This window comes from Molossus molossus, unplaced genomic scaffold, assembly GCF_014108415.1.
Source record: "Molossus molossus isolate mMolMol1 unplaced genomic scaffold, mMolMol1.p scaffold_m16_p_18, whole genome shotgun sequence".
Classification (NCBI taxonomy): domain Eukaryota; kingdom Metazoa; phylum Chordata; class Mammalia; order Chiroptera; family Molossidae; genus Molossus; species Molossus molossus.
The window spans coordinates 53,569,566-53,589,499 of NW_023425353.1; the positions used below are offsets into that span (position 1 = coordinate 53,569,566).

Here is a 19,934-nt window from a genome sequence, read left to right on the forward strand (position 1 = left end):
GTTCAACCAATGGCACTCTTAAACCTGGCAACCTCTCAAACGCTCAAGAAAATTTGAGCTTTTGCTTTAAAATAGTCATTTTTTTTTAGACTTTGGATCTCAAATTTCCATTCCAATAAAATTTTTATTTATGTTTATTAATTTTTGAGGGGGTCATGGGTTGAAAGCAAATGACAGGAGAGCCAAAAACCACAAAATTTGTGCAGACTGAATGCACTTACAAGCTCTAGATGGCAGAAAGGACCATAGAGGAATAAAAGAAAATAAATGAAGGCACAGTTAGAGAAAAGGAAGTTACATTACAGGAAAAGTTGAAAACTACTATTATATATTACCTATCTTGTTGCACAGAACTTGAAAAAATAGTCCAGAAAGAGAATAAAAACCCCAGTTTACAGTTTCTTCAGATTGGAGCTCTGAGCCCTGTGGCATCTAAGCTGTCAGAGCTCTGCACACAGCTACCAGGTTCACTATCTAGTGTCCTGGGACACCTTCTTCAGTCCGTGATTTCCATGACCACCTACACTACTCTAGAAAGCCTCGGTGGCTATGGCTGGTTTGACTCGGCGGTTAGAGCGTATGCCCGAAGCCTAAAGGATTTAGGTTCAATTACCGGTCAAGGGCATGTACTTGGGTTGCAGGTTGGATCTGGGTCTGGGTTGTGCAGGAGGCAACCAATCGATGTGTCTCTATTGCATCAATGTGTCTCTATTGCACCAATGCTTCTCTCTCTCTCCCCGTTTCCCGTCTACTCTATCTAAAAATCAATGGAAAAATATCCCTAGGTGAAGATTAACAAAAAGAAGAAAAAGAAGAGAAAGCTTAGGTGGGGAAATGGCTACAATATCTGAAATATTACTGAGTTAAAAATAGTTCCAAACTGGGTCCAGAACAGAAGTAGAGCCTATATCAATATATTTGCTATATGACCATCTATTTTGGGTAGCAACTATTGACATGTTAAAGAAGAAAAAAACACTTCTTATACTAATAATTTCAAATTAACATGAAAGATAACAATATGTACACAAAAAAATTAACAGATAAAGGTATCAAATAAAATTAAAAACTCTTGTACCAGAGATTAGTTAATAACGACTTAAAATTTATTTCCACAGCTTTCCTTGAACTTTGTGAAATGGATATTGCTTTTTTGAGGATAATGAAAAACATAAGCTGTTTTCCAGTAATCATAAAACTTACATGTTTAAGGTTTCAATAAGACACAGACACATGCCTTCTCGAGATCGAAAATTCTTGTGCTTAAAACCAGAAGCCAACTGTTCCCAAATGTGCTATTTGAAAGAAAAGTAAACATGTATAACAAAAAATTAAATTATTTATATTAAAATCTTTTCTCTATTCTCAACTTTACTACCAATCTTATTGGTAAATGAATTGTCCCATTAGACTATTCACTTCTCTACAAGTTTTTATAAGCTGAATTTGTACTGATGTTGCTCCCACCCAATTTTTAATATCTTAATTACATTTTTAGTTTTTATTTCATCTTTTAGTTTATAATTCAATTATTCTCAGAATAACTATGTCCAACATCTAAAAACCTTAGAATTTCAAAGGACATAGAATCTGTTCTAAGCTTTAGAAATCTTCAACAACAATGCTACCATTATAAGCCCAATAAGTAGTCCAGTAAGCATTTAAAAGGCCCAATGTTGCCTAGCAACTACTCCAGACTGTCACATAGAACAGGCTTTTTCAACATTTTAGAATTCAGACTTTTCTCCTTTTAAGATTGAATCCAAACACAGGAACATATCTGGGCAAGTCATTTTATTGCCACCCACTGTAATTTTCTTTTGGAAAAAGCAAAGATAAACTTATACAAATAATCCAAAATAAGTACATGGGTTTGGTATAAGAAAGAATCCAAGTTTATTTTTTCAACTAAATGGCCAAGTGTCCCAATCAAGTCTTTCTCCACATTTAAAAATACTACCCTTACCATTTGCTAAATTCATGTGTGTACACACAAACACACACACCTTTTCCTGGACTCTATTGTTTCTGAACTCTGTATTCAGTTCTACTAATATATTTCTATCTTCTCTCACTCACTCTTTGTCAAACTTCCCAGAAGTTAACTTGGAAATTTACAAAAAAACTTGACTCAGCTACACCACCTCTGGAACTACATGTAGACTTATATTTATGTTCAAAGATACATGTACAAGGATGTCCCTTATAGTACTGTTTGTGGTAATAGCATGACAAAAACAAGCTAAAATTTGAACCACTTAACAAGTGTTGAAGGATACCCACCACACTATTAATGAGGACTTTGGTTAAATCTTTGGTTAAATCTGGTAAAATAGTTTACTTTCACAATGCAATATTCTTTGGACTTTTTATAATCATGTAATATTATAATTTTTAAACTGTATTTTAAATGATAACGTAATAGCATTATGTGTATTATAGATTCTGATCTTTTTCCACTTAACATGAGCTACTTTTTAAATGTTTGTATACATGTCAACTTATTGGTGCTCCTTTCAAAACACATCCACATAAGAGCAAATTTTTCCTACTGTATCCATAAAACACAGGTCACTGTCATAGACTATATGCCTTATACAATTAGTAACTACCGGTTAAAATAAAAAATTTTCTTCCTGTCTTTGTAAGAGTTGCAGAAATTAATATAACATTAAGTATTTCTTGCCCTGGCCGGTTTGGCTCGGTTGTTAGAACCTCGGCCCGTGGACCAGAGAGTTCTGGGTTCGGTTCCCACTAAGGGCACGTACTTCAGTTGCTGTTTGTCCCCAGCCCTGGTTGGGGTCGTGTGGGTGGCAGCCAGTCAATGAGTCTCTTTCACATCGATGTTTTTCTCTCTCTCTCTTCCTCCCTCCCTCCCTCCCTCCCTCCTGCTCTATCTGAAGATAAATGCAAAACTGTCCTCAGGTGAGGATAAAAAAAAATTTTTCCTTCTGTCTTTGTAAGAGTTGCAGAAATTAATATAACATTAAGTATTTCTCACCCTGACCGGTTTGGCTCAGCGGTTAGAGCATCGGCCCGCAGATCAGAGAGACCTAGGTTCAGTTTCCACTAAGCGCACGTACCTCAGTTGCAGTTTGTCCCCAGCCCCGATTGGGGTCGTGTGGGTGGCAGCCAGTTGATGTGTCTTTCTCACATCCATGATTCTTTCTCTCTCTTTCCCCTCTCTCTCCCTCCCACTCTATCTGAAGATATATCTATGCAAAAAATGTCCTCAGGTGAGGAGAGAGGAAAAAAAAAAGTATTTCTCAAAATAAGCTTTGCACTGAACATTTTGTAATAATGCAGATAAGGAAAGCCAGAAAAATCCTAAAAAATAATTATTATCAGTAGATTGTCAAATCACTAAAATCTGAGTTAGCTTTTTTTTTTTTTTTGAGGTACGTGCCCCTAGCGGAAACCAGGACTCTCTGGTCCGCAGGCCGATGTTCAACCGCTGAGCCTAACTGGCAGGGGCTGAGTTAGCTTTTTAACAAAGCATTAAAGAATAGAAAATAAGAAAAAGAAAAGCAAAAAAATCAAAATATTAAATATAGACGTTTATTCTTAAATGTCAACTTCTTTAAAGCATTAGCAACAATTCACTGTTTAAATTTTCAGCTTTCATGTCCCCTGGTGACTGACTTGCTATGATTACCTTATCATCTATCCTTAATGATATTTCATCATTAATTAGCAAAATTAGAATTTTTTCTACTATTGGCCTACCATAGGTGGTGCTACTTGATCCATTAACTTCAATAGTAGAGTCTGAGCTTCATCACGAACCTTGTCTTTGGCATCTCCCATTCTGTCTATTAAAGCTACAATAACTGGAGAAAGAGAAAGGAAAAAGAGTAAATATTTAAAATTCATCTCCATTATAAGCTATATTTTACAAAATTACAAACAGCAATTGTTTGCATAAATTAAAAGTTATGAGGTAAGCAAATTGTTTTCACTTCTTTATTTATGAATAATCAAATATAACTGAAAAGCAAGTTCAAACTGAATACATATTGTACATCCACTTATAATAATAATGTTCAAAAAAAACAGGCAAAACTAATTACTATTCCATTTAGAGATATGTCTAGACAGTCAAAATCTAAAGATCAGCAAGGGAATGATTATCCCAAAGGTCATGACAGTGGTACCTTGGGTACATGGAGGGAGGTATCATCAGGAAATGCAGAGAGGGCACATCTAAGGAGTTGGCAGAATTCTAGTTTCTAAGGCACGTGCTGGTTTTATAATTACTCTTCAAATTGTGCATGTTTGATATGCATTCTTCTCTATGCATGACATACTACTTAACTAACAAAAACCATAAAAGCCTAGGCCACTAGAATTGAGGTCTTTCTCTACTAGGTCCAACACTTTGGGCACTATTCCATGAAAAGAGGAAGGAAAGGCAGGTTAGAGTCCTTTTCTAGAGAGTTTTCATGAAAAAAGTTTTTGTAACTATAAATCAGCAAAGCAACACAAATAAATCACATCTATTATGCATAGGGTGGGGAGAACTAGATTGGGTGGGGCTAGAATTCAAGAGGGCACAGGTTCTAAAGCAGCGGTTCTCAACCTATTGGTTGAGACCCCTTTGGGGGTCGAACGACCCTTTCACAGGGGTCGCCTAAGACCATCGGAAAACACATATTTCCGATGGTCTTAGGAACCGAGACACTGCTCCTCTGTCTGTCTCCAGGAGGGTCTGCCCACATACAACATGAAGAACTGTATTACAGGGTCACGGCATTAGGAAGGTTGAAAACCATTGATTTAAGGAAAAATGAAATTACACTCTTTTTGGAAGAAAATAACTACAGTGAGAAGTTAACTATACCAAATGGAATGACACCATCCCAAAATCTAAGCTTAATTAAGGAAATGATTGTGTAAGAAAACAAAAAGTCCTCACCATAAAAATCATAAGCCTAATTATGAGGCAACACAAGTACCTTTCAATTGGAACAATATAAATCCTTCTCATCTTGCTTGTATTGTTAACATTAGAGAAATTCTTCAACACGTAGGATTGGCTATTGTGGGACTGGTCCTGATAGCTTCTGAGAGGCAATCCAGAGCAATAATAAATCTTTCTGTTAGAATATAGTTGTGTACTAAGTACTGAATTATCTCATTTAATCTTCAGAACAATCCTAAGCAATAGCATAGGCCTATTTGAGGGTCCAGAGGAATTCAATACATTGCCCAAGGTCACACAAACAGCAAGCAATGAAACCAGGATTTAAATAATCTACCCAATGTTAGGTTCCAGTCACAACTACTTCCATTTACTTATGATTAAGATGTCGTGTGTGTGTGTGTTTGTGTGTTTTAACAAACACATAACAGTAGTGGGGGGGGGCATTTCACTCCTGAGAGGTAGAATTTAACTCCAAAAAGAAAAAAATGTTTGCTCAAATAGATGCTCGCTTCAATATTACAAACTAAAATTTTATAAAGCATAAACAACAAAATCAAAAACAAAAAAGCTCACTATATAAACTTAGTATTATTAAATTAATAATTACTATTAAACACAAAAAATAATTTTTGCATTAAAATCCCCTTTTAACACATACTTTCTTGGACGTAAACAGAACAAGATGTATTCCTAGCTCTATCAGTTATTAATTATACAAGGTAGTAAACTTTTCTGAACTTCCAAGTTTCCTTGTCTGTGAATTAAGAAGGGATGCAGGTCTATAGCTCACCTGACTAGTGAGAGGATGAAGTAAAACATAAAAAGCACCTGTGTCATGCCTATAACAAGCATTCAGAAGTGTCAGCAGTGTTCCTTCAAGATCTGCATAGGATATAATGACCACTGAATTACCATTTAACATGCTGAATATTTCAATAGGTAAGTATTGGGAATCCACAATAGAATTTTTCACCCTGTAGACTCTCAATAGGAACTTGTTATACAAATGAATAAACCTCTAACAGACTGGAATGTGGAAAATGAAACAGAAGTTTAAAGCCTAGTTGTTAGCATATTTTATTCTTTTAGTGTTGCACAAGATGTGAATCATTTTACAAGATGTAAAAATGATGACCAGGCATCCTGACTATTCTAATACTCTTTCTACAATACCATTTTGGATTAAAACTATCTGTTTTAAGATTTGTAAAATATGAGATCCTTTACTGAATTCAGTTATCATAAAACCAGGGCTGGTGATCAGTGTTAAATGTAAACTGTAAAATTTTTTGTTTGAAAATTTAATTTTTCTAGAGTACATGTGGTCACAAAAGAAAATTTAAATATTTCACATTAAAGAATTACATTAATGGAACCAATATTTTGGAATTTTGTCTAAAGCTGAAGATGAACCTCAGTTTTTCTAAAGCATCTCTTCACTTATAATAAGATAAAAAATATCTGTACTGACAGTTAATAATCTAAATGCACCTAAAGAAAACAGTTATCATTCACATTAAGTTACATATACCTAGGGTTATATTATCAAAAAACTTCAGTACATAACTTAATTCAATTCCTTTCTTTTACTGAAAGGCTCTTAAAGTGGTTTGACTGAGGTCTAAGACGGTAAAACAAGAAAGCTAACCCTGGAACTCTTGGTTTTAATACCCCTTAAAGAGTACACAGATGTGCCCTGGCCAGTTTGGCTCAGCAGTTGGGAGCGTCGGCCTGCGGTCCGGAGATACCCGGGTTCGGTTCCCGCTAAGGGCATGTACCTCGGCTGCAGTTTGTCCCCGGCCCTGGTTGGTCGTGCGGGTGGCAACCACTCGATGTGTCCCTTTCACATCGATGTTTCTCTCTCTCTCTCTCTTCCTCTCTCTCCCTCCCACTCTATCTGTACAAAAAATGGAAAAATGTCCTCGGGTGAGGATTAAAAAAAAAAAAGAGTACACAGATGTACTGCATTTGTTCAGAAGTATCATACAAATTAGTAATAATGTGAGGATAATCGTTCACCTATGTAAAGTAGATAAATCCAGTAAATGTGAAAAAATGAGCCATTCAATAAATGGTAGCAATATTGTGATGGAATTTTCCTTTTTCGACATAGACTTTCAAGTAATAAGTTCTACTTTCACTAAAGACAATGATGAGTTTGAACAGGGTTCAAAGTGAAAATGATAATGACTAAATTCACAGTGCTAATAACCAGGCAGGGTGGGAGATTAAAAGATTTTAAAAACTATATATAGAGCCACAGTGTGGCTCTGTGGTTAAAGGACTGACCCTTGCACCAAAGGGTCATGAGTTCAATTCCTGGTCAAGGGCACATACCTGGGTTACAGGTTCAATCCACAACCCAGGTCGGGTCTGGGTGCATGTGGGAGGGGAGGCAATCAATCGATGTGTCATCTCTCTCATCTCTCCCCCCTCCCCTTCCACTCTCTCTAAAAAACAAGAGAAAAAAATATCCTCAGGTGAGGATTAACAAAATCAAAACAAAACAAAACTATACATATAAGAATATGTAGATATGTGGGAAACACATATGAAAAACACTAACCAACTTAAAGCAACTTTTTTATTTATTAAATATTTACAGGTGGGTATAAGAATCATGGAGTAAGGAAAAATTCAGTGTAGGGTAAGGTTAAACTGAAAAGCTCCCAGATACTGTAATCTAGAGTAAATCTTTAAAAGAAAAAGAAAGGACCATGGAGAAGAGGATAGAATTTCAAAAAGAAAGAACAGCACAGCAGAGAAATAAACAAGCCAGAACTAACAAGAGTGAGCAAGTTTCTGATGAGCTGGAATGAAGAGAGTACTTGCTGGAGCTCACAAATAAATAATGCTACTGAGATGGAGAAGGGACACACATGCTGACTGAACTGGAACATCAAAGAGAACAAAACAGAAGTAAATTCTGAAAGCAGGACAGTCCTGGGAGGCAACAAACTCGGATTCTAGTCCAATACTTCCATTGTCTCAATGTGAGCAATCAGTATATTAAACCCCATCTGGCCCTTCTTGTGTCTGAAAACCAGTGACATGTAATGCCTAGAATTACTCTGAAGTCTAAATACTGTCTGTAACAACTAATAATAGGGAGCGACTATGGGACAGGGGTCACAAACATAAACGCCTACAGTCAGAGAGGTATGGGAAATGCAGAAAATGAACCGGGTCAAAGGACTAGAGTATTCCAATCTTGCTGTATTATAACTGACATTCTCAGTTTTGAGGAGAAAAGAGGAGATGGGAGGGAATTAGGACGTGAAAAGATCATGATACAGACAAAAGGGAAGCTACAATACAGCTTCAGCCAATAATTACACTTGGGAGTGCAAGGTCAGGGTTACCACATTGGCCAATTTTTCAAGACAAGCCATAAATACAAATTTTTATGTAAAAATTCCTAATGTTAAACATTGATTCAAATGTTTCAAGAAAATACACAAGTAAAACTCATTTATAGAGCAAAGTTTTAAACACCTATTCTAGGATTTTAGGCAGGAGAATGACACTGTAAAAAATCATCTTTTCAGAAGATATTCACAGAAAGAATAAAGTGGAACCAGGCACTGATTTAAAAAGGAATGATAAAGATAGGGAAACTAAGATGCTTCTGCTAAAAGGACAGCTAGACAATAAAACTAAATATGGAAATTGGCAGAATTTGGTGGCATACAAAATATGAAGAAAAGAGCTGACCAAAGATAATCTGAAAATAAGTTTGATGATACATTATGCGGCATTAACTTAATCCATAAAAGAAATTAACAAACATCTGAGGGTATTCTTAAATGTTTCTATACAATAGGAACAAAATCCACTTACCAAAGCACTCCAAAGGCACATGAAGGTCACTCAGGTTTAGAAAATAGGTCAGAGCCAACTCTGTAATCCTAACTATTATACAAAGAAGAGCATTGTACTGGTATAATGCTCTTCTTTGCAAGCACACTGTAATAAGTACCGCTCAAAGTATGGCTGGTAGCCCAGGACCAGTCTACAAACTATTTGTGGTAAGAAAAATTGAGAGTTTATAAAATAAAGTTTTTGAAACAATCTGACCAAAGTTATTTTATGTTTGTTGACTCTAATAATAAAAATTGGGTCTTGTATTTTTTCATTTCATTTTGTTATAACTTATTTTTATTGTATTTTACCAAAATGCTGGTCTGCAACAAACTAGTCCTTTACACAGAAAGTTTGAAAAGTAGTGCTGTAAGTTATAATATTTTAATGTTACAAAAAGAGTAAAAATAGAGTAAAAAATTTGAAAATATAAAGTAAAACTCTATTAGCACTATATTTAGTAAGTTTTTTGCTTTTATTTTTTTGTCTCAAGGGGAATATAATTATCTATTTAATAGGCTTAAAATTTATGTCTGGTAAACTATAATGCTAAGTACTAGATGTCCAAGTTGTACAAAATTACATTTCTGCATTTATAGATAACTAATTCTGTTAAACAAAAACAATGGGGAAAAAGCAGTATGTCAAAACCTACAATGATTCTTAAATAAAGTTAACTTACCCATTGCTACATAGGACTTAAATCGTGTTGATAATCTATCCACAAAGGCACTTAAAATTTCCAATCCCATTAATGATATCTACAGACAGAAAAAAAATTAATGAATACAAATTACCTATGCGTACTTCAATATCAGTTTATAAATGTTGACATACAAAGACTTTCATATAATATATTATGAAGTTTTTTTTAAATATAGAGGGATTGAAGTATCCAGGGATGAACAGTCATAAGGTTAGGGCACCCTATCCTGAAATGGGTCAATAATAATAATGTGTAAATATATGCAGGAAGGTACTGGTAAAGCATATTTGGCAAAATGTTAATAACTGGTAAATTAGGTGAAGAGTACAGAGACGTTCACTGAATACACCTCCAACTTTCCTGTAATGTTGAAATGTTAGCAACAAAAAATAGTTAAAAATTAAAACAGTGTCTTTAATTATAGAGGAATTCCAGTTTGTCTAGGATGAAGAAATTGGAAAATGAAATCATTCCCATTGTAACAAGAAAAAGCCAAATAATCTACAAAATCGTAACTATTCTTGAATCCATCAGAAAGCTTAGGTTGTAGAATAATCAACTAGCCTGAAACATAATGAAAGACAGATGTCCCCAAGGAGAGATGGGACCTAAGCAATAGATCATTATGCAGCAGAGGACAGAAAAAAATGAAGCAGCTGTACAAGTGGGTAAGAATTCAGCTCAATTTAACTCATTGTTAATAGGTGTGTGTGGGCTAGCATAAAAATACAGAAACCCTAGTAGCCACAGACACAAGGGAAGTTCACACCCACTTGCAGGTTCTTTCTCCCCAAACCTCCACTGGGCACTCATAATTAAGACTGAGGACAGGGCAGGAGATTGGAGACATTATCTCTCGGTGGTACAGGTCTCACAGGAAGGGAGCAGCTACCTCTGCAAGGAAAGCACAAATCTTTCCCATAGCCTTGTTCTATAAAAAACAAAGTTGAGCCCTGGTCAAGTGGCTCGGTTGGAGCATCATCCTATACACCAAAAGGTTGTGGGTTCAATCCCTGATCAGGGCACATGAGGGAGGCATCCAATCGATGTTTCTCTCTCTCCCTCTAAACATATCCTCAGTTGAGGATTAAAAAAAAAAAAAGCTGAAGCTACTAAAGGAAAGACAAACACTGTCACTCCCAGAACAAAAACTTTAGAATATTGAATAAAGAGGGAGAAAAAAACCTCTCTACCTCAGGGGTAGGAGCAGAGAACCATCCTGGGCTCAGATGATTCAGTCTCCATTTGAGGAGGGGCAGAATCTCTGATGAAGCCTTACCCCCCAAGACCAAATCAATAAATTGTACACTTTAAATGAGTGAATCCTATCAATGAGTTGTTAAAAAACATAAATGAAAATCCATAAATACACTCACACATAAAATTTAACAGATGATAAAAGCAGTATCTCAAATCAGCAGGAAAAACATGAACATTTATTAGGATCTCACTTAGGAATCTATCCCTAAAATATATCGGCAAAATTATGAAACAAACCTGTAAAGATTATTCATTACAGGACACTGGAAAATATCCAAACATTCACCAATATTTCACCAATATGGGACAGGTTCAATAAATTAAGGTATATCCCCTCTACAGGGTACTATGACACTTTAAAATGAGGGCCAGCTTACCCAGCTGGTGTGGCTCAGTAGTTGAGCCCTGACCCATGAACCAAGAGGTTGCTGGTGTGATTCCTAGTCAGGGCACCTGCCTAGACTGTGGGCCCAATCCCCAGAGGGGGGCATGCAGGAGGTGGCCAATCAATGTTTCTATCTCTCTCCCTCTCCCTTCCTCTCTCTCTAACATCAAGAAAGACAAAATGTGGCCCGGTTGGTGTGGCTCAGTGGTTGAGCATCAACCCATGCACCAAGAGGTTGCTGGTTCAATTCCCGGTCAGGGCACATGCCCAGGTTGTGAGCCCAATCGCCAGTGGGGGGCACACAGGAGGCGCCCAATCAATGTTCTCTCTCATCAATGTTTCTCTCTCTCCCTCTCCCTTTCTCTCTCTAAAATCAATAAAGAAAAAAAATTTAGGGAAAAAAAAAAAGTGGCCACCTTTAAAAAAATAAATAAATAAAATGAGGACTATCCTAATTTTGTTATACAATGACCTCAAAGATATACTGTTAAGTGAAAGAAGCAAGTTTGGGAAGTGTATATATATATATATTTTAAAAAGGAGACTACAAATAAAGATAGTTATAAATGTGTATTAAAAATAACAAAGAGCTCCCTGCCCGGTTTTGCTCAGTGGTTAGAGCGTTGTCCTACGGACCAAAGAGTCACAGGTTTGATTCCGGTCAAGGGCACAGTTGTCCCTCACTTCCCCCCCTTCCCTCCTCACCGAGCCTCCGCCCTATCCCAGAGTTCTTGACCACATTATTGTCTGTGTCCATGGGCTACGCATATATGTTCTTTGATTAATCTCTTCCAGTCCCCTCTAAACCACTCCCCTCTGAGATCTATCAGTCTGTTCCATGTATCCAGGCCTCTGGTCTTATTTTGCTCTCTTTAAAAAATTGACTGTTTGCCCTGGCCGGTTTGGATCAGCTGTTAGAGTGGTGGCCTGTGGCCCAGAGAGATCCGGGTTCGGTTCCTGCTAAGGGCACGTACCTCAGTTGCAGTCCCCGGCCCTGGCTGGGTCGTGCAGGAGGCAGCCACTCGATGTGTCCCTTTCACATCAATGTTTCTCTCTCTCTTCTCTTCCTCTCTCTCCCTCCCACTCTATCTGAACAAAAAATAAAAAATAAAATAAATTAAAAAAAATTGACTGTTTTAAAAAGTACCACCAAGGTGATGCTGACACTGGAAAAAAATCATCCTTCAAAAGGCAAAGGGGCTGTCATTTTGGATTCCAAAAAAAACCCCTGAAATCCTAGCACATTATTTAGCCCAACACAAGATAGTTATAAACGCTACTTATTATTTTCTCCATATTTAGAATCAACTTACTGCTTTAGTTGCAGATAGACAATATAAAAAAGTGAAAGAAGAGTTGATAAATGATAGGATACTTAAAAGGTTTACAAAGGTACAGAAAATGAAGTAGAAAAATCCTAATTTCCCTAGGTTTAAGTACTCCTCCAACAATTTACCAGGCCTGTGACCTAAAGTAAAATATGTCTTTTTCTACACAATGAGGAAAATAATAGTACTAACTTTCTAAGGCCATCTTAAAGATTAAAATGAGATAATGCAAATAAGCCACTTTGAGGCAGTGCCTGAACACCAAGGACCCTAAATGGTGGTTATCATACTTAATTGTGCTTTAAAAGGACATTTTATTGTCATAATACCATTTTAAAATTTAAGGACTCCTGAAATCACAGGACAGTCCTTAGCAAAAGTCAAATGCCAGAGTATATATTTTTGAAATATTTCTGTATTTTAATCTCCAAGTCTGACCTCTGCACTGAACTAGACTTCAATTGTATATTTACATTCAACTTGGGTGTCAAACAACCTTCTCAGACCTAAACACAGTGAAACCAAACATTTTACTTATTTCACCCAACTTAGTCTCAAATTCTCCCATTTCAGTAAACAGCACCCTCTATTGGTGCCCAAGCAAAGCAATTATCCCTAATTCCTCTCTCAACATTCACACTCATTCCAATGGGAGGTCTTGTTGGCTGTACCTCCAAATCATATCCCAAATCTTCCACTTCTCAGCATTGCCAACGTGACCAAACCAGTCTTAGTCACCATTATCTCTGTTTCTTCTGTTGTTCCTTTACAGAGTCCCCTCTCCACAAAGAAGGCACCCCTCTACATAAAACCTTCCACTGGTTTAGCATAAAATCCTCTCGGTGTCTTTCCACCTGCCTCTCCAACTTTATCTTTCTTAACATCTCACCCACTTGTAAGCTCTAGCCATGCTGGTCTTATGTTCAATGGAACTAGGGTCTCTGCTTTTGCAGTTCCCTCTGTCTAAATCATTCTTTACTCCTGTATTTCTTTCCCGACTACAGACAAATTTCACCTCATTTGCTTGACTACACAAAATAGTCTCACTGGACCCTCATTCTTTCACATCAGTTGATTAAGAAGCACTTGTTACCTGAAATTATCTCATTTGTATACCCATGCACCTTCTTCTTTCTAATAGGATCTCCATGACAGCAGGGATCTCACTCTCCAATCTCATTTACATCACCCTCTCATGAGGTCTTCAGTGACCAGCTATTTAAAATTCTAACATCTGCATCCTGCCCAACACTCTCTATTCCCTTCACTGCTTTTCTCCAAAATAAATCTCACCATCCAACATACTAATTTTTGTTATTTATCTTGTTTATATTCTTCTCCCCCACTAGAATAGAAATCCATAAAAGAAAGGATTTCTGTTTTTCCCCCTATTATATCAGAAGTGCCTGGAAGACTGAGTGCCTGCATATAGTAGGTCCCCAGTAAATATCCAAATTAGGCTTAATGAATATTATTAGTTTTGTTCACAGCTGGATCATCAGTATCTAGACTACCAAGCATATAGCAGAGTCACTCAAATTCATTGACTCATGGCAGTTATTAAGACACTCAAATTCTGAGGTGCTATCAAATTCAAAGAAAATTTATATTTTGTTCAGCATAACTTAAAATTTAAGTACAAATGTCTATTTGTGTATAGGTTCAAAAAATTCTGATACACTTTTTCCAAGAGTTAAATGTTTTATTGTATTGTGAGTAAAAGATGATGATCTAGTTTGGTAACCAAGTTTATAAAACCTAAATAACAAACTAATTAGAATGTCCTCTCTCTAACAATGTCAGAGAGCTTCTATACAGCATTCTATTGAAAAGAGAGAACTATGATTCTGGAAGGAGAGAAGAGAAAGGACGAATTCATGTCTTTGAGTAGGCAAGAGGGTATAGGATCTAATATGCATGTGGAGCGACTGGTATAAGGAAGATAGACAATTCATTCATTGTAACTGAGAAGAAAGCAGAATATATGGGCACAGCTACAAGGAAGTGTGAAGATAAGGTTGTAGGAGCCTGATTGCTGAAATTGTCTCAAGCTACAGAATCTAGTGAGGAGCATGGAGAGAATGTGTAGTACAGAGATGAGAACTTGGGTCAGATGTCTGTCTGATAGATTCTAACTCTTTAAGGACCAGTTAAAGAAAAAAGATAGCACTTGAGTGAAGTAGTGCATATAGACTTAAAGACAAATTGTGGCCCTGGCAGTTTTGGCTCAGTGGTTGGAGTGCCAACTCTCGGACCAATGAGTTTCAGATTCGATTCCAGTCCAGGGCACGAACCTCAGTTTCCGTTTGTGTGTGTGCGCACCCCCCCCCCCCCCCCCCGCCTGGTCAGGGCTGTGCAGGAGGCAACCAATTGATGTGTCCCTTTCACATCGATATTTCCTCTCTCTCTCTCCCTTCCACTCTATCTGAAGATAAATGAAAAAATATCCTTGGGTGAGGATTAAAAAAAAAAAGACAAACTGGGATACTCTGGTATTATAGAAGCCAAGAGTGTTTCAAGAGATGTGACTGCTCAACTGCCAATTCACTGGACGTTTATCTGAAGAGTGAAATGACCCCATAAGCAGCACTTGAGAAGAGGAGTAAGCATTACTGTTGGATTGGACAAGGGTCTCAAGGTCTGAGAAGTTCTAAATGTTATTATTAAATGTTATTCTTGCTAAATGTTAAAATGTAGCCTAGTATTTTGCAGGTGCAGTTATAAACAGGATAAATTTGACAGGAACTCAACAGGGATAAGTGCAGCTAACTGCAAAGAAGGAATCAACATGTAAATGACCCAAAAAAGTGTATAAAAGCAATGGCTAAGCCTCCCTTCCCAGAGACAAAGCTTTGGACATGAATCCCATCTCCTTTACTTGCTGCCAGTAAATAAAACTACCTTGTGACTACCACGTCTCATCTTTGAATTGAGTTGGAATTCAGTCACATAACCAAAGAGGTGACTTTCCCATAACAGCCCATGTTGCAACATAAATCACCTATCTTAGTGTTTATATGCCCTTCTTTCTGTAAGCAAGTTTAGCTTGTTTCTTCCAAAGAGATAAGAATAATCCCCAAACAGTAGTGATATATCAATAAATATTAACTTTTTCCAAAGTTAAAAAAAAAAAAGAGAGAGATAATATGTAATGTAATGGAGCATCAAGGTGGTAATTTTCAAACTATTTATTATCCTATAAAAGTCAATCCCTTCCAAAACTCACATAAATTTCACTATTAAATCTTCATAGTAACTCTAGAGTATGTCTTTCTTCTCTGCAAGGAGTTTTCACAGTACAGCCTATTCACTGGGTTATAAGAATCACTTCACTTCATCCATAGGAGGTTTGGACCAGTATTTTAAAGCAACACTGCCACCAGAAGACTAGAAAGAAAAGTAACTGCTAAAAACTACAATATAGGCTAATTACAGAATATTCACTTTGGTCTCCCAAAGTAACTACATTACAACCTGCCTACTACCGGCTCATCAGAAACACTCATTCCTTCTTGTACCTCATTCTTATATTTATTTTTTTCTGCATCAGCTAACCTGCTAGGACATGGTTTCAAACCCGAGTCAGTCCTCAACTGCGTGAAAACGAAATGACAGACAGCATTCAATTCCTTTCTGTCGACAATGAACAAAAAGCAAATAAGTAATGCCCTGGGGTCAGCATCTTTTTATTAGATAGAACGGCACCTGCTCAAGCTCTGGAAGATGCCTTAGAGATGAAGAGCACAACCTCCCAGACACAAAACTCAGAAAAAAGAAACAGGAGATTAAGGCTAAAAATCACTTATTACAGAGGGATGAACTTAACACCTCTTTTTAAAAACTATGTTCTAATATCCCATGTCTTGGTCTAGGTAGTGTTTACATAAACAAATGTAAAAAGTTTTCGGGCCCTTTATGCATGTTAATTATCACTGATTGCCTAAAGTTAATGATTGACACTGTGTCCTGATGCTAATGCCGCAGCACCATGGCAAGGGAATCGCTGAATTTGTCATTGTTCATAATTGTAGAAAAACTCGGTCGCGATGGGAATCAGTCCCCGGCTCCGGACCCGCGTGTCCACGGGCTTCCCCTTTACGGGGCGGTTCCGCGGAACCAGGCGCACCCGAGGGGCTCGCCGGCCCGACCCGCACGTCCGGAATTAAAGGGCTGGCCGGGGAGGGCGTGCCCGGCCCGGCCGCGCCGCCGCCGCTTACCCGGTAGTTGCTCGAGCCCACCCAGCCGGTGAGCGCGTCGATCGTCTTGCCCAGGCTGCCCAGGTCCTCCTCCAGGTCCGGGATGGCGCCGGGCACGCCGAGGTAGAGCAGCAGCTCCTGGCCGACCTGCTGGCGGCCGCCGACGTCCTTCTGCTGCACCTGGGCGCTGAAGTACTCCATGCTGCGGGGCTCCATGGCCGCGGCCGCCCGCCCGCCCGCCAGGGGCCGACTTTCGCCGAGAGCCGCCCAGCCGCCAGTGCGGGTCCCCGCGGGAACGGGCGATACGCGCTGGGTCGGGCTGCGGCGCGGGGCGCGGGGCGCGGCGGGCGGCGGGAGCAGCGCCAGGCGCCGAGCAGCCCCCAAACTAGTCAAACTCGGCGCCCCCCGACACCCAGCCCGCTTCAGAGGCCGCGGCCGCCGGCGACGTCAGCACGCGCGTGACGTCAGCGCGACGTCGGCGAGCGCCCGCCCGTCGGGACTGGAGCTGTGCGCCGGCGGCCGATGCGGGAACCGCTGGGCGAGGCGGAACACCGGCGGGGAGCTTCGAGGTCGCGCCCGGTCGGCGCTCCTGGGAGCCCCAGCGCTCCCCGCCACGTTATCACAGCACCCTGCCCTCGCCTGGCAAACGACAGAACGTTTCCCAGTTTCCCTCCCCTTAAAACCAGTATTTGGGAAAGTGTCTGGTATTTGGAATCCCGCTTCTCCAGCCCCACTCCTGTTTTTTTAACCTTGTAGGATAAATACACTCCATCATTAAAAAAGCACCATGACGCCTGCTTCCAGGCACCACCACCACCACTGGTTGGGTGACCATGTAATTTTTTTTTTTTTAACTGTGTTTTAGTTTACATAGAGTAAAATGCACAGATTTCAAATGCACGGTCCATGAGTTTGGGGCAAATGTATTCACCAGTGTAACCACCACCCCAACGAAGATGAGGCGCATTTCCATCACTCCAGGAACTTCCCAATCAATAACCACTGCCTCCGCAGGCAATTCTGATCTGGTTTCTATCACTTTAGTGGAGTGTTTCCTGTTCTTTCACGTCACATAACTTCATCCAGTCCGTCCTCTTTGAATAGGGCTTCTTTCTTAGGGTAATATTTTGAGATTCATCCCGTGCTGTTGGTGTGTCAGTAGTCCCTTTTTATTGCTGAGTATTATCAATTGTTTGGAAGCACAATTGTTGACTCATTCACCTGTTTACAGACGTTTGCATTGTTTCCAGTTTTGTATAATCATATACAAAGTTGCTGTAACCATTAATGTTTAAGTCATTGTGTGGACAATTGTTTTCATTTCTCTTGGGTAAAATACCAAGGACTCTGTGGGGACTACAAAATAATAATACTTTTCCTCCCACCTTCTAAATTCTGGCTGGGCTAATAATCAAATTAACAGACAGATTAACAGGAGAAAACCAGTTTTAATACATGCATATGGGGAATTCACATAAGCATGAAAATTACAAAGATAGTGAGCTAAATTAGGTGTATATGTTATTTTGGACAAAGGAGAAGGGAGACCTTAGATTTCAAAAGCAAGAGTGGGCCATTTGCAGATAAGGAAGAGCAGAACACAAGGCAGATAACATTTTTGCTAGGCACCCAGAAACAATGAGACACAGAGGGGATCTAATAAACAGGCCCCTACTTGACACCCTCCCATCTACCATACTCAATTCAGGTTAAGCTGAGGTTTAGATTTCTTTCCTGGAACAAATTTTTCCATCTGAATCTCTGAGGCAGGAAAGGGAGGAGGAAGTCAAAGATTCTGAGTCTTTTCTTAGTAAGCAGTTTAAAAACCAATATCCAAAAAGGCAAAACTTTGGTTCCTTTCGACTGGAATTACTAGGTCTTACAAGTGTATGTTTAACTTTATAAGAAATTGCCAAACCTTTTCCAAAGTGGCTGCACCATATTACCCTCCCACTGGCGATGCTTGAGAGTTCCGTTGCTCCATCCTTCACTGTACTTAGTATGGTAGGGGTTATTAGTTTTACCTATTCTAATGGGTGTAAAGTGGTCTCTAATACATTCTTAATGCACACTGTACTTACCTTCCTGCCCATTATTTCCAACTACAATGTAATAATTATCTGTATAATGTCTGTTTCCTCTACTATGCAGAAAGCTCCAAGATCATTTGTTTTCTCTCAGATGGTACTTGGCAAATAATGGGTGCTCAATCAATTTAAGTTGAATAAGTGAATGAAAATTGACATTTGAAATGTTCACAGCAACAAAATAGCAATAATACAGGATTCCAATTTCAAAGAAACTTGACTCTTTTCTGTGTTAATTCTTAAGGTGTTTTTTTTTTTCTATAAATTTTGTTTCATTGTATTGTGTTGTAAAGTTTCTTCCCTCTTCGGTTGTAATTTCCCTGAAACTGGACCTCAAGGAATTCAATTTTTCTTACTATTCCTTGAGTGTCTAAAGGTTCTGTTCGTAAATGGTTGCAGAAGAATATAAAAAGAGGGTCTTGTCCACCAAAAATTTACACTTTAATTGTCAGTGACCAGGTGCAATATGTAGTATAGAAAAAATAAAATGTAGGAGCTCTGGATAATAGGTTCAGCCCGACCTGTCCCCTTGATCAAAAATGATGGCTGCTCTTAGCCCTGAGTTGTTTCTATTTACCTTTCTGAAGTTATTTAACTCAAGAATCATACTGGATGGTCTTTTAAGTTATAACTAGTCTTCAAGTTATAATATGATGGCATTTGAATAACTCTGGAAACATCAATGAAATGCTTAATAAACACTGGTTACTATTACCTCTATATACATTCTGTGTGTTTCATTAACTCATCAACAGGTATCTTCTGGGCACTTAAGTGCTAGACACAGTGCCAGGTTCTGTAGATACAAAGTTTATTTAGCTCTAGTCTCCACCCACAACAAACTGGAACAGAGACAAGAAAATCGACATTTCCAGGATGCTTTGATGGAGGTAAGCACAGGGCTTTTTGGAAATCGAGATGAGAGGCTCCTTATCTAGATGGCACGGAGAATGGGGGTAGGAAAGTTGTAAATTGGAGAAGGCTTTCCGGAAGAGGTTATATTTAAATTGAGTTTTAAGAATGTGTAGGAATTGGCCAAAGAAGTGGTTTCCTGGAGAACAGCATGCTTATTTACAAGATGTAGTCTTGACTATTTTAATTTAACATTTGTTGTTATCATTACATACCTACTGTAAAATCTATATACTTCATTTTTTAAATTCTCACCTGAGGACATTTTTCCATTT

The 19,934-nt window shown here is 38.5% G+C and overlaps 1 protein-coding gene across 13 annotated transcripts in view; it reads right to left on the reverse strand.

Moving 5' to 3' along the window:
- Positions 1 to 17,120, reverse strand: part of CLASP2 (cytoplasmic linker associated protein 2) — a 158,665-nt gene extending 141,545 nt beyond the window's left edge. For 8 of the 13 annotated variants that reach the window (XM_036266075.1, XM_036266079.1, XM_036266081.1 and 5 more), the window contains exons 1-4: positions 16,682 to 16,876; positions 9,468 to 9,546; positions 3,727 to 3,830; positions 1,204 to 1,295 (exon numbers count right to left, since the gene is read on the reverse strand). In XM_036266075.1, the coding sequence (XP_036121968.1) occupies positions 1,204 to 1,295; positions 3,727 to 3,830; positions 9,468 to 9,546; positions 16,682 to 16,876 (470 nt within the window). Of the gene's footprint in view, positions 1 to 1,203; positions 1,296 to 3,726; positions 3,831 to 9,467; positions 9,547 to 16,681 lie in introns of all 13 variants that reach the window. The other 5 variants (XM_036266077.1, XM_036266076.1, XM_036266073.1 and 2 more) reach the window with 1 other exon arrangement.
- Between the last annotated feature and the right edge of the window lie 2,814 nt (positions 17,121 to 19,934).